Raw genomic sequence first — 15,352 nt, forward strand, 5'->3', positions numbered from 1 at the left:
TCATCGTTGTCATGGAGGAGCGACTCACAGACTGTAGCAACAGGTAGCAATGACTCGCAGACAGGCCATCACTCAAGCAGTCCCCCTTATGCATAACTTTAGGCCTTAATAAATTGGAAAAAGGTGAGTTATAAAAGAAATCATCTCAATAGAGTTGGCATCAATTTTGAAATAACTGACCTAAACTAATTTTTTGTACCAGGCTGTAAACATTTTTATTTCTGCTGTAAAGTTGGGCATTTTAACACGGGGATCGATGGGGATTGACTCTGTTTTGGAGCCAGCTTCAAGTGGCCATTCAATGAGCTGCAGTTTTTAGCACTTCTGTTGTTGGCTTCATTTTTCAGCCTCAGAAGTTGCCACTTAGTCATCACACCGAATACGGCTTCAAAGCCTCCATGTGGTGGCAACACTGAAGTCATGTTATCATTGTGTAGTCCATTTATAGCCTAACATTAGCTTTTCACCTAACGATTGCATGTATGCGTCAGAAATCATAAAAGTGGCATTCATTTGTGAAGATTATCTTACTGAACAAAACATGTTAGTATCGCAAACTTTTGTTTGGCTTATTTTCAGCAATAATCCAGAATCCAATAAATAATCCCAAAGGCCTTTACTCAATAGAACCAGGGTGATGCTAATTTCCATGCTGACATTCATATAAATGTCATTCCTGCAGCCCTCTGTAGACCTCACTGTTGACCTAGATCACTGTAACACTGGCCCACATGGAACCGTTAGTCCTTAAGGGAGTTCCCTTTGATCAAGTCAAGAGGTTTGATCCAATTTTTAACTAATGAAGGGTTTTTGAGTGTTTTCCCTCCACACTTACTTGCAGATTTAGGTCTTGTTTACTATGAAAATTGGGCCTGCAAAGCCAAAAAAAAAAATAAAAAATGACTACCTGTGATAAACGCGCACTAATTAACTAAATATCAAAACTTAATTTTTGTGCATGTGCTTATGACTTGCAGAACAAATGTGTGATGTATCCTTTGGTCAGTACTATGAGTAACCGGTCAAGCTACTCTATATTTTATGATTTTATGAATGAGTGTGTGAAAGGGGGGGTGATGGATATGCCAGGAATCAGCTGGGAGGCAAATCAATGAGCAACCTTGAATGTTGGCATATGGAGCTTCAACTTCATGCACTCTGCATCCAAGCCACTGAATATAAGAATATAAATGCTATTGAATACACTGAACACACATTGCTGCTAAGCAGACATTTAAACCTTTCAGCAGCTGGTGATGAACATTATGTAAGCTAATTGCTTCTCCAAAAATGTTAACAGGAAAGAGAAAAGATGACTGGCACCCTCAACAATGAAGCTGCCAAATTTCTGAAAGTTTAACTGTGGGCCAAATACCTCTCCATGCAGCAGGAATTCTGTGATGAGGGAGCAACGCTCACATTGTTCATCACTGCCACAATATCTTTATAAACTTATATAAAGATATTCATTGTGAAAAACTAGTTAGCATTTTGAAAATGCTTTTATGATCAAATTAAAATGTTATGTGAAGCTCTCGCCCAGCACTGCCGAAACCCTGAGGTTTCATTTGCAGTGGCTGTGTGTTAGGCTTAGTCGTGCATTCCTTTGAGCAGAATTATTTGTGTGCATGGGTGCAAAGCCAGTGAAGTTGTTGTTCTTGTTGCTGCACCAGCCAAAACTATTGGTCGCTACTGCTCCCTCTACTTTCCGTTGTTTTGATGACACAATTTTGTCTTAGAAAACCCAAACTGTTGATATGGCCACAAGGGGATGCAGTTGATAACTGTTCCTAAATCACCCTCTATTGGAATAAATTACTTCTGATCTCCAAAAACAGAGCTGCTTGTTGTACTGCGAAAATCACAGATGGCATTGACACAATTATTGATGGCTGAAATCCGTTGAGATAATCCAGTGTCAGGGCTCTGGGATTGTCCTTGTTGGCTCACTGGCGTGGCTCAATGGGACATTCAATAAAACCTCACTGACAAACCTTATTTTACCTGCTACTGAAGATGGTGCTTCAAGAGGACAGTTCACCCCAAAATTCAAAATACAAATATTTCCTTTTTCCTGTAGAGCTATTTATCACCCTAGATTGTTTTTGTGCGAATTGGCGAGTGTTGGAGATATTGGCTGTAGAGGTGTCTGCCTTCTCTTGAATATAATGTTGGGACTCAGCTTGTAGTGATAAAAGCACCAAAAAAAAAAAAAAGACAGAAAAGAAAGAGAAAAACTCAACATCAATGTTTCTTTCCAGAAATCATGAGACGCTTACTCCAAATAATCCACAGATCTTGATGTGAGCAGTTTCATGTAGCAACTATTTTCTTTCTAATGAACTACAGCCACTATTGTTACAGCTCACCGGAGGAGGATTAAATAACATTTACATCTCAGACTGGCACGAGCAAAAGCCTCTCGTCCATGAGCAGACACACGCTTTCTTCTGCACAGTGATATGGTTGGCTGGTGTAGTTTGGTAGAGAAAAAATAGTTCCTACATTAAAAACTGCTCACAACAAGGTCTGTGACTTATCTTGAGAAACTGAGTCATGATTTCTGGAAAGAAACATTGCTGTTGAGTTTTTCAAATATATTTTTTGGTGCTTTGAGTGCTACAAGGGCCATCTGGTTTCACTGCATTTGGAGAGAAGGCAGACAGCTCTATGGCCGATATCTCCAACACTCAGCAACTCACACTAAAACAATCGCAATTGATAAATAGCAGTACAAGTAAGAGGAAAAATATGTATACTTGATTTTAGGGTGAACTGGGCCTTTATATGCACATATTGTATGTTCAACAGTCTGTCATCAGCAGCATTTCATTTTAGTCTACCACCTCTGCAGAATACAGAAATTTGAAATATAATGGTTCAACTAAAGGATATTATTTGGCACATTTAGGAGTGACTGCAATATACCTGCAGAGTTACCAGCCTCTCTGTGGAACAACCTGGCTGGTAGGACATGTGAGACATGAGAGATCTCTTTTGTTCTCCTCTTCACGCTTTGATTGTACCACTGAACAAAGTCAGGGAACAATTTATGTGGGATGTTTGCAGAGGTGCATAAATCAAATCTGATCACATCGACATTTCATGTGGCCCACTGCCCTTTAAAGTGTTCTGACATTTTTTTCAAACTGCAATTAGTCATTTGCGCCTATTTTCAGAGTGAGAGAAAATCATCCACAGAGGGAATACTCCTGTTTCATCACATTGTTTACAGTCCAGGACCTACAGCTGGTACCGTGTATACAGTGTGCGCTTTTTAATGAGCAGAGGACGCATTTTGATTGCATGCTCAATTATGAAGCAAAAATGCCAGACATTCCCTGACTCTGGCATCTCTGAAGTAAATATATTTACCTTTTGTTTGGTGTTAACAGAATAAACTGTACTTTTTGCTGCTGGCCTACTAATAGACAGTTTGATGACATCACCTTAAACTTTTTTTTTATTTTTTAAAGCCTAAACTATCTAAAGATTAGTTGTAAAACTAACAGATGAACTGTTTAAGAAAGCAACAATTAGTTGCATCTTTATGGGCTTTACCTTACTGTGAGATCATTCACACTTTCCTGCTTTCTATCTCTGTGTAAATGTAATCTTGATTATGCTTTCACTTAAGAATAATAATGACATGAAGTTCCTTTATTTTCTGATGAATGGTCTCACACTATATCCTTGTCACCTCAAATTTTAATTTCGTCCTCTGAGCTGACAAAATGTCTTTACTAACGCAAAATTTTAAAAGAGAATATTAAACGTTCCCATTTAATCTGGCCTGATTTTTTTCTTTCTAATTAATTACATGGATTTATAAATATCCTTAGCACAGTCTTTCTTTTTGCCTTATCCTCTGTCATCTACTAACTCTTCCTCTGATCCTTTATATTGTTCTCATTCTAAAGCCTACTTATTTTTTGCAAAACCAATCAAAAGGTCATGATCATACCAAGTCACATCCAGCATCTCCTGCGTTAACTGTCTTTCATGTCAAGTGTAACTTACATGAGTGGGTTGATGTTGACACACGTTACGCCTTTATTTTAAAAAAGACTTCACCGCTTGCTGAGGCAGTCTTACACTATTCACCTACCGTACGAAAGAGGTTGAGTAGAATATGAAAGGATGAGAAGGGAAAGAGATAAAAGAAGCGTGCTAAATTATAAATGGGGCTGATAATGGAAATGTGATTGGAAAATGAAAGATGGGTAAGAATCAGCTGCTGTCATCTGCATAATACAGGGTTGAGAATGGACTTTGGAACAGATTACTATTTTGCATTTATTTGTGAGCTTTGATAAATATGTAAGTTAATTAAACACAGCTCTCATCCAACACTTCCATTATAACTTCAAAGGCTGCGGAAAACTGCTGGATAACAACTGCAGGTATCACAAAGTCAGCAGATAAATGTACTCCTACTGCAGTAACATAAAATGCAGAGCATGTTGTAAATAACCTCAAAATTACATCAGTGCCCAGGTGGCTTTACCTTCATTCACTCTTCTGTACACACAGTCCAGGTCTACTAGGAATAACTATGAAGAAGTTCCTACAAATAGGCAGAAATCAGATATCTCTGCAGAAACCTCCAGAAGCAACAATTCAAAGTTATTCACAGAAACAGGAGATTTGCATGCTGGTATTCCAAAAACAGGAGTTTGGCTAATTTGGCCTGCTTACCATCATTCAGCAGTAGGAGACTCACAGCTCATGGAGGCAGTCTCCTTGTAACTCCAGAACTTGCTTGAGAGGTATCACATTTTTAAGTGGTTTCCAGTTTCAAAGTAATCCAGTGGCAGTTACATGTATATCCATCGCTACAGTGTAAACAGGATCTGCTAACAGCTACTTCGGCATACTTTTAATTGTTCCAATTCGCCAAAATGTCAACAAATACAGGCTAAGAAACACAAGGTTTAAGTTGAAGAACACAGTGCATCTCACTGACCCTGTTGAATCATTTTACTTCCTGTTTACAGCCCCCAAAGCATTATGGGAGCTGTAGTTCCAAAATTTAGAGCATGATTATCCCCAAAACAGAAATCAGACAAAAGATAATGCTAATAGAAGAAACACAATCTAATAATATTAACGGTGTATGTTACACTATGCTAACATTATGGCTTTTTTAAGTTTTAATGCTCAGTTCAGATTAGTTAGATAGATGATATTCATGCCCAAACTGTTCATACTCATCTTTCAAGGAATCTAAATCAGACATCTTTACCCTGAAATGCTTCACAAGCAACTAGTAAAGAGATGCACATGCACATAGGGACAACAACCAAATTGTCACATTTGCAGGAGAGGCAAATGGGGGGAAAAATGAACAACATAACTGTGCAAGCCCCATCTCCCAAATGATTTGTTGCAGAAGTCACATAACCATTTGATATATTTTGAGGATAAGGCTGAGAAGACGAAGAAACACAAAAGCCACAGCTATAGCTCTTTTAGCAGCTATTGCTGGTAGTTATGACGTAACAGAGTAGGAGTCAACAGATGATCTGTATCAACTTTTTACTTTAATGACTGTGGATACAATTAATTAATTAAAAAGTACAAAGAAAATGTCAGCACCTTTAGTTGGAGGAACTTGTAGTTCTTTAAAACCTCAGAGAACAATTTTTATTTATTCATTTTTTATTTTAATTTTCACTTTATAAAAAAAGCTCCTTGCTGTATGTGATGTTGAATGTTTCAGTTTTGTTTTTTCAGTTTCATATCTGAAGATGAACTGTTCCATTTATGTTGAAAAAACAACTGTGACATTTATTTTGTAGCAACTGTATGTTCCTTAAATAGTATTTTTTTTTCACATCACATTATCACAATATACCCTGAAACACTGCAATATTATTGTATGCCCGCTCCTTCAGTGAACTATCGATCAGAACCTACAGCACAGTTTGGCTATCAGTGACAGTGCTGCTGTTGACCCTTTGCACTGCGTATAAACGCTGTTTTACAACAGAGAAAGGTTATGTCACAAGTGTGTCTGTCATGACGTGTGTGGAAGATTGTCTGCCCTCGAGTGGCTAAAAAAATGACCTTAAGTAAACACAAACACATGTACACTCTCCCATATATACACACACATCATCTCATTCACAGACTCAAAGGCACACACACACAAGGCCTGAAAGATGTGTCTCTGCTCATTAGTCCACTGTGACCCTGAGCCAAGCCGCCTCATTAAGAAAAATCCTTAAATCGCCTCTGATACTCCTAGCAGAGGTCACTCTTTTATGCTGCTACCAGAAATAATCTGTATCAAGGGATTTATTGGACGTTGTTCATTTTCTTCACACAGAAAACTCACCAGTGACTCTCAGCTGTTTAATCTGTGAAGGTGCAACAACTACATCAAAGTAACAAATCCTAAATGAGGCTGCAGCGAGCGTCTTTTTTGCAATTTCAGCACATAAATACGCACGCATTTATTGAGGACTTAGTGGTATTCAGAGGAGACATGACTAAGAGCATATAAGTATATTCTTTCAGTTTGTGGGTAGTTGTGAAGTTGTCATCTCTGGACGGACAGTCTCACCCGGAGTCCTCATCTCTGTCATGAGAAGCGAGTCATGTCTGTGAAGCACTATTATTATCGTCTGCCTGGGGTGAGAATTAGAGATAAGCTGCAGTGAAGGCTAATTTAAGGGGGGGGGGGTTCAAAGGAAAGAAGCTGGGCAAAAATAAGAGTATATCCTCACTTAACATTCTCTGTGAAAATGTGTTACAGGGAAACTGAAACTGACCCTCAGTTTGCCACTTAAAATACTTTTAAAAGTGAAATTCCCCTCTGATTGCAACACGATGTTAATTAGACATCACTAATGTGACAGATAATAGCTACATGTGCTGAATATAAATTAGTCATGATTGCAAGCAATTATAATATTCGGGCTTAAAACTGGTCATTGGAATACATTTTATCATTAATCATAACAAGCAGCGATGATTAATGATTAGTTTGTGCCCAGTCATATTTTTCTGCTAAATTTGATCTCATTGCTTCTACAAATTGAATGGTTAAAAATACCTTATTATAGCTGCAACATTCTACATTAACTTATCAGGCAACCAAATCATTGCACAGCCCTCTGAGGGCTTTAAATCAGTAACTGTACATCACCAACAGCTGCATCGCTTTGCATTTATAATAGTGTTACCTTAACTTCAAACAGCTATTCTCCTTTGAATCTCAATACCTACTCTTTACTATACGACAGCTGGCATAGATTTTTTTGTAAGTGATGCGCCTTAATTGTCTGTTACTGATCCCTAACCCAATTTTTCTTCAAATAGTCCAAAAGGCTCAAGGGTATAATTTCAGAGTGATGCACTCAATAAGATCTCTATGTTATTACTGACCAGCCACCAAAATTCAGATTCAGATTTTTGTTTGTTTTTCTAGTAGGAGTACACCTGAATTAATATGTTTCTAAACCGACACCTGGGGCCACACAATATATTGATTTTATATCTTCATCATAATATGATATTAGATATTGTCTTAGATTTTGGATGTGTTGTCTTTTCTTGGTTTTAAAGACTGCATTACAGTAAAGTGATGTCATTTTTTGAATGACTCGCCACAGATATTTATCAGCTCCGGCTCTGATTGGCTTCCAATGGCAATGATGGAAATAAAACACCTCAGTGGACGCACAAATTGAGCCCCTTGGCTGAGGTGAGGCATTGACGGGCTCTCAGAAAATACTATCCATTACCACCTGAGCAGCACTCCAACACTGAAAAGAAGTAACCGCCATCACATTTTCACTGGCCTCCATACTGCTTTTTATAGTTTACTAAGCTGTGGTCTACCAGCTCTGGTCTACTGGCAATGGGAAAAAGGATTACTGCCTATTTTAGCAGGTTCATCTGTATTTAAAAAGACCATACGCACAAACATTAACTTTGATGGAAAAGGGGTAATTTTTTCCTGTACACACTTAGTCATTATATCCACATTACTAATTAGTTTTTATCAAAAATGCCATTGTGTGAATATTTTATGAAAGCACTAATAGTCAACCCTACAATATTGCAAAATATCGTGATTGAGGTATTTGGTAAAAGAATATTGTAATATTTGATTTTCTCCAGCCACACAGAAACCCTCGAATTAAAAAAGATCTGCATCATTATGATTAAAAATTATTTAAAATGGAACAAATGGGAGTTACTGTTGTTTAAAAATCATTCATCACTACATATATGTGTGTGTAAGCGATGCCAAGATGTTGCATCACAGATTTATACAACACAAGTTTTTGTTCCTGCTTCCAGGTCTGAAGAAGACGTCTAGTCAGTTAGTTAGAGCTCTTGAGTATGGTGCAACATGGTGAAATCAGTGTTTTCTTACAACACTGAGTGGTGAGAGAAGAGTCCTCTGAACCTGTCAAGTTTTCTTTTTAGCCCTGTGCTGAAATATAATGTAAAGTATCATCCCGGCCAGTTAGAGGACACGTAAAAGCTCTCTATGTCTGGAAAGAGCTCAACTAAATGTTCATAAACTCTGTTCTCCTCCACATAATTTGATTCTGACAGGCCATCCTTAGACCTCACTGACACTTACCATGAGCTGTTACATTAATCAGACACCTCAGAGATAATCCAGTTGGTTTTTGCATTTTGTGCCCAAAGACAGAACTTAAAAAAGGAACAGGCTTTTTGGTTCCCCCGACAACTCACGATGAAAGAAAAAAACGTCTTGGCCAAATGCCATCAAGCCATTAAAAGGTTTTGATGCTCCCCTTTCCTGCTTCAGTGGCTACCATCAAGTGACTCATCTTCTCTTTGGCAGAGAAAGTTGGTATAATTTCATACAGAAGCGAGACAAATACACAGCAATACGTAATGTCCTCAACTCAACCTTAAAGTAAATAGTCTGCAAGCTGAACCCCCCTCCATGTTCTCACTGCGTACAGTAAATGGCCACTAGGAATGAGCCAGAGGGTGTTGTCATATTATCTACATTTAGTGATTTTGTTAGTCTGACATAATATCATGATGGTGGGTAAATACTGGTGTGCCAGTGCTGATTTGAAGACTTGAACAACTACAGTAATTACACAGTGTTATGTGTAAGAATCTTCAGACGACAGAGAAAACGTTGCTTGAAATACCAAACTCCTGTGTCAAAAAGTAACTTTTCCCAACTGAGATGCTTTATTCCAGTTTGTTAAAGGAATGGTTTAACATTTTGAGAATCTCTCTTATTCGCTTTCTTGCTGAGGGTTAGATGAGAGGACTGATACCACTCCCATGTCTGTAGGCCCAATATGAAGCTATAACTGGTGGTCAGTTACCTTCGAGACGGTCTCGTACTCTCCATGCTAGACAGATATAATCATACCAGAGATCACGTTAATAAATAGCACCTGTTAGATTTCAGATATGGAGCATGAAAACAAGTCTAAGGAGAAACATGCCCAGAGACACATATATCGTGATGATAAGGCTGAGGAAAGCAATTCAGAGGTAACCCACGTCTTTTTCCTATATCTTTAAAAAATATGTTTGTTCTGTTGCTGAACGATTCAGTCAGCAGTCACCTTAAAACCTTTCTGTAACAACAACTCCACTCGTTGACATTATACACAATGTTTTTAGGATACACATCTCATTTAAAAGTGTCTGTGTGTGAAGAGCACATTGAGTGGCTCACACAAGGAAGCAAACAGGGTGAATTCATTGATGGATTTTCCATGGAGTCAAAATAGGGCAAGATATTACAGATTTAACCGACAGCAATTGAATGACGCCACCAACGGCAACATGCCCAAGGAACTGGATGAAATTTTCACAGTAGCTGCTGATTTTAATCAACTCATCCTTCACCTCCAAAGATGCAGCAGGATCAAGAACAAAAGTAATTTGTTTTTTTTAACTTTTTAAAAGGTTTAAAAAATGACCAATAAATCTACCATCTACCTTCTTTTTGAGAAGTTTGTATGTTAAGAGAGAACATACTGCATAAAAACTACACTTACACAAGGGCCTTTCGGTCTTCAAACAGCAAACTGAGATTTTCATTGATAAACATCTTAGTTTAAGACTGAAACTGAGGATAAAACTCAGTATTATGATTCTTTCGACGACTGATATTCAGTGAGTATGAGTCCAGTCAAAACGCCTTAAAACATAACAACCAGCCATCCTCCAGCACTAATCCTGTCCTTTATTAACAGCTCGTCGCAGTGAGATGACACCCGCCCAAGCCCAACCACCTCACCACTTTCACTCCCCACAGCACACACACACACACACACACACACACACACACACACACACACACAGAGAGTCCTCAAATTCCTGAGTAGTTGTATTCCAGGCCATCTGTCAGGTGATGTGTGTGCACACACATTTAAACGATAAGAACGACAAAGACAAATCAAGAGCAAGATGATGTCAAACAAAGACAGCTGAATCGGATAAGAGGGAAATGAGAATGTGGTAGTGAGTGGGAGGGTGTGTGTTTGTTTGTGTGTGTTTGTTGTGTTGTGTGTGTGTGTGTGTGTGTGTGTGTGTGTGTGTGTGTGTGTGTGTGTGTGTGTGTGTGTGTGAGTGCGCACATGCAAGTAGAGTGAAATACAGAAGAAGGGAGGGGGAGTGTGTTTTTCCAGCTCCAGAATCTATTTAATGAAAAATGTTTTTTATAGTCAGCAGACAAACAGGGATTGTTTTTTACTGTGTTTCTCTGTGAGAACAGACTGATGTGTATTTCAGAGCGAGGCGCTGAAGTGTTACACTGTTAATGTGTTTAGTTTTAGTCCAAAGGTTTTGATTTATTGAATTAAGCTTCCAGGGCAAAATGCCAGCTCAAAGTTCTGAGAAACTGTGTGACATGTTGACATGATGATATCTGACTTATCTCAACGTACTTGTCAGAATCAGCTTTATTAGCGAAGTAAGTGGTTTTTTTTTTTAATGAATCATTTGACAGCCCTTATTTATATATATATATATATATATATATATATATATATATATATATATATATATATACACACTCACATATATACATATGTGCATATACACACACACACACATATATATATATATATATATATATTTATTTATATAGACAGATAGATCAATAGATACACAGGTATAGGCCCTATATTTCTATATTTTTGGGGGCCCTGAGCACATTTGTCTGGGGGTCCCCCTCATTGTAATGTGTTGCCACCCACATGGCACTAAACCAACTTCTGTATTATTACATTAAGCACACATAATGTACAAATAAACCTGTGAAGACTCAAGTGAGACCTATTAGAAATACATCTATTCTCAAAATGACTAAACAGGGTTTCCCACATTCATTCACTTGTGGCTGACCGCTATGATAAAAACATCTACCACCAAGTATAGATTTCATATTTTTGGAGCTGAACCATTCATTAGGATCAGTAACAGAATATAGTACAGTTCGGTTATTCATTGCAACACTCTCTGGGAGTGCAGAGCATACTTGGCACAGACAAAGCAGCATAACATGTCTCAAAGTTCGCATTCACTCACTGCTGCAGCAACTGCTCCTCTTATCCATACTTCTGATCAGCTCTGATTGGTTGGACAGATCAATTATCCACCATGCGACTCAAACTCCTAAGGCTACATAGGTTCTTATTCTGTGGGAAACACTATTTATTCTATTGTTTTATTCTCAGCTGTGAACAGATAATGTACCCATTTACTCAGAAAATTCAGGGTCATCTAAAGTATCTTTTGAAATTCACTGTCTATGGAGCAGCACCAGACTATAACTTACAGCATCATAAAACTGAGTTTTAGCACTGTAGGTTTTGGAATCAGGAGCACGTTCTTCATGTTTTCTAATATTTTGGACCGTGAAGAATAACATGTATGAATTTTGAAAATAGGTGTAGTTCCCTTTTAAATAATCTACAGTCAATACAATATTTGTCTATTACTCCCAAAGCTGTGAATAGTCCTTCTCGTGGCCTTTTGTTTGATCTGGTCGAAGTAAGATGCATATTTTAGTGTTTTAGTCTGATTGGGGCTGAATGTCACCTGTCTTCATCTGAAAGTTGTCAGAATTAAGGATATGACCTGACCAAAAGGACACGATGCACAAGGCAACCATATGGTAGAACAAAAAGTATACGTATGGACACTTGGGATGGCTATGTATATATGTGTTTTAGTATAAGTATTGGAAACATGAGCATTGGCATGGCTTCTTCTCTGCACTGTAGCTAAAATGATGTGCACAGGTCTTGGCTATTTGGAGGAACTGTGGTTTGATGCTTGGTCAAGTCTTAACTATATGTCTTTTTCCTTTAAATTCATATTTCCTCGACAGCATCTTGTTGAGCTGCTGGGTTATTTATAAGATCCTGTTTTTTAATGTTTAATCAGGTGGTCTGTGGATTTGTTGTGATGTTTCTCATCTGCAGCACCAAACATTCCTTTTACTTTCTCAATATGACTTGAGGAGAGGAGCAACCACCAGCTGTGACCTACCTAACAAGAGCAGTTTCACTTCTCTGGCTGCCTTCTCTCCGTCCTCTCGGAGGTTTTTGTCAATCATCTTTGACCTCTCCGCGGCAGCCTTATCCTCGGCGCTCACCGTACAACCCATGGCTCCAAACGCAGGGGCGCACCGACCGCTTGCGCAAAAAAGGCTTCACTGCTGATGGTGTCAGCGTGCCAGCTGATGCCAAGAATAACGATGGAGCAGCCTCCAGCACTGCCTTCTAGAGAGGAAAATCGGAGCTTTTACCCACGCGTAAAAAGTCAATGTCCCTGCTCTTCTGTCCAAGTAGAAGCTCAAAGATGAAGCACCCAAAAATTTGGTTTATCACAGCAGGCTGTTACCGCTGGTCCATGTCGACACACTCAGCCTCTGTCCTGCACCCATTCACAGGATGTCTGGTGTTGTCGGCCTGGTGGCAGCACGTTGCTCGGTCGCGCGACTGCTGCAGTCGTTGTCGGTTGTCCTCAGTAATTCTCAGATACTCCTCTGACAAAGTGCACGAGCAGTCGCATCGACGTCACTTTGACAACTTGTCGCGATAGTCCAATTAAAACAGGTGAGCTCTCCACTGACTCGTGTGGAACCAATTAGAGGGGGAGGCAGCGAGGCGTGATTTTAGGAGTGCGGCGTGCAGACTGCAGTGGGCGCTGTGCCAGCTTCATTCCTCTGCATTTCACATGCAGGCAGCCCCTAAGACGACAAAACACAGTACAGCAGCCTGAACTGCTCCCAGTGAATGGCTAAACTGCGCAGGAGCAGGTTTGTCTTTGCAAAGATGCAGGACGGGCTGTTAAAATGGATAATGGGTCCTTGAGTCACATGTTAATGAAATACCACAGAATCAGTCTGAGGGAAGAGTTGATTAACAGCGCCCCCAAATGGACATACATAGACATTTCTCTGGCAACTGTATATTGGGGCATATGTTCTGTAAAGCCATAAAGACATAACGATCATAAATAATACGTTTATTTATAGAGCACCCTTCAGACAAGAAATGCAGCTCAAAGTGTTTTACAAAAGGAAAAAACGAAGAAAAAATCAGTTTACAGTTATCAGTAACATCTATTGGGTTTGAAGCAATGCTGCTCAAGGCTGCAGGGATTGTGCAATAGTTCCATTTTTCTTTTCATATCATTTATTTTATTTATAAGGACAACACACATTAATAAACATTTCTGTAAATGTGCCATTGTTAGCAATCGGGCTAATTTTCAACTGTACATGTACTCCCATGTACTCCTGGTAGACAAGATGTTTCAAAACTCTAAAATGATTAAATTGTTTTTTTTAAATCAGGGCGTGCGCTATATGTGTTATTTGCAATGTATGTGCAATATTTTGTATGTGCTATTTGGATTATGTGAGGATCCAAGGAGCGGTATATTGACACAACAAGGTCAGCAGTGAGGGATCATGGCGACCTAAAGTTCGGGTTTAGTGTTTTTTAAGCAAAGCTTAGACTTGACAGATACTATAAGACCACTGACCAGGTTTAGATAAACTTCTCCTTTAAACCATGTTTGGACATGGAGACATCTCTATCAAGATGTAAATGTCTATTAAATGTATAAAGTATGTTAAAAGGCTTACAAACACATTGCAATACACACAAAAAAGCCAAATAATTAAAGTTAATTTGATTTGTTCATTTGCTCTGAAAAACAATAAGGGATATGTGCTGCTTAAATAAGGATTAGTTTAAGGGGAAAGGATGAGAACAGAGACAATGTAAAAACATCTACAATTATTTTATTGCCAAACTAAAACTGTCCCTGCTATTTACACTTTACAAGCTATTGTAAATATGCATCACAAATATAAAAGGTTTACATTTATATACATTATTTATAAAGCCACGTCTTATTTGTCAGAATTCATATACCATATAATCATTAATATTATTTTATAGTCGTGTCATTTCCATAAATCTATGTCTTGAACAGCAGCTATAATAAAATATCACATACATTTGTTTAGGTACATGAGAAATGCATATTTGATATACTGCGTCTGGTAAAACTGTGGTACCTGTTTAAAAGTTAAAGGCATTTCAAAGCAGCAGGTAGTCAGTTGTTATTTTGGCATGATCCCTTAAAGTGAAGCAAAACTCTATCCACTGAACATGACAAAACTAAACCTTCATTTGAAACAACCACAGGAAATACATGTGAAAAAGCAAGGGATGCAGGTTGATACATACACTGAGTATTTCCTTGGCTGTTGTTCATAATTTATCCATAAAAATCAAAACTGCTAAACAAATAGTCATTAATAATATATAAATAAAATGAGACAAGTGCTGATTTACGCAGGACTTTTCTGGAGCCTGAGAGTTGTGACAATATAAAACCATCTTTGGGTAAGAGCAGCAAGTATTTGTTTTAACATTTCTTTGATTTATTTAATTTCAGGTTTAAATCTTCTATTTCATTTTAAACTTGTAAATTAGTGATCTCTATAAAATGTAGTCTGTTAAAAGGTTAACTTAAATGCAGTTTGTAGCATTAATGTGATACACAAAAACACCTGAAGGATTACTGAAAGTATCTATCCACATCCCTAAATTAAAGGTACAGTGTGTAGGATTAAGTGAGGATTGCAGATTGCAACCAGTAGAAACTTTCCCCTGTTAGGATTCCCTCAGTGTTCATTGTTCAGGTGGTTTTTAGCAGAGCAGAATTATCCGCAAAGGTCTCTCCCTCTCCAAAATAAATGGATCCGGTGATCAAAACCAGCAAAAATACTGAATAAAGCAGTTTCACATTACAATTCAGTGTTTCTCTGATGCTGTTTGGCATGTTTAGAGACAGGCCGCCA

General features: G+C 38.3%; 1 protein-coding gene across 2 annotated transcripts in view; it reads right to left on the reverse strand.

Annotated features, from left to right (window-relative positions):
• gnai2b (guanine nucleotide binding protein (G protein), alpha inhibiting activity polypeptide 2b) overlaps positions 1–13,301 on the reverse strand; it is a 55,694-nt gene extending 42,393 nt beyond the window's left edge. Inside the window, exon 1 of one of the 2 annotated variants that reach the window (XM_042507258.1) lies at positions 12,520–13,301. In XM_042507258.1, coding sequence (XP_042363192.1) covers positions 12,520–12,637 — 118 coding nt within the window. In that variant the 5' untranslated portion in view covers positions 12,638–13,301. Of the gene's footprint in view, positions 1–4,698; positions 4,759–12,519 lie in introns of those variants that run through there. The other variant, XM_042507272.1, reaches the window with a different exon arrangement.
• Between the last annotated feature and the right edge of the window lie 2,051 nt (positions 13,302–15,352).

This window comes from Plectropomus leopardus, chromosome 2, assembly GCF_008729295.1.
Source record: "Plectropomus leopardus isolate mb chromosome 2, YSFRI_Pleo_2.0, whole genome shotgun sequence".
Classification (NCBI taxonomy): domain Eukaryota; kingdom Metazoa; phylum Chordata; class Actinopteri; order Perciformes; family Serranidae; genus Plectropomus; species Plectropomus leopardus.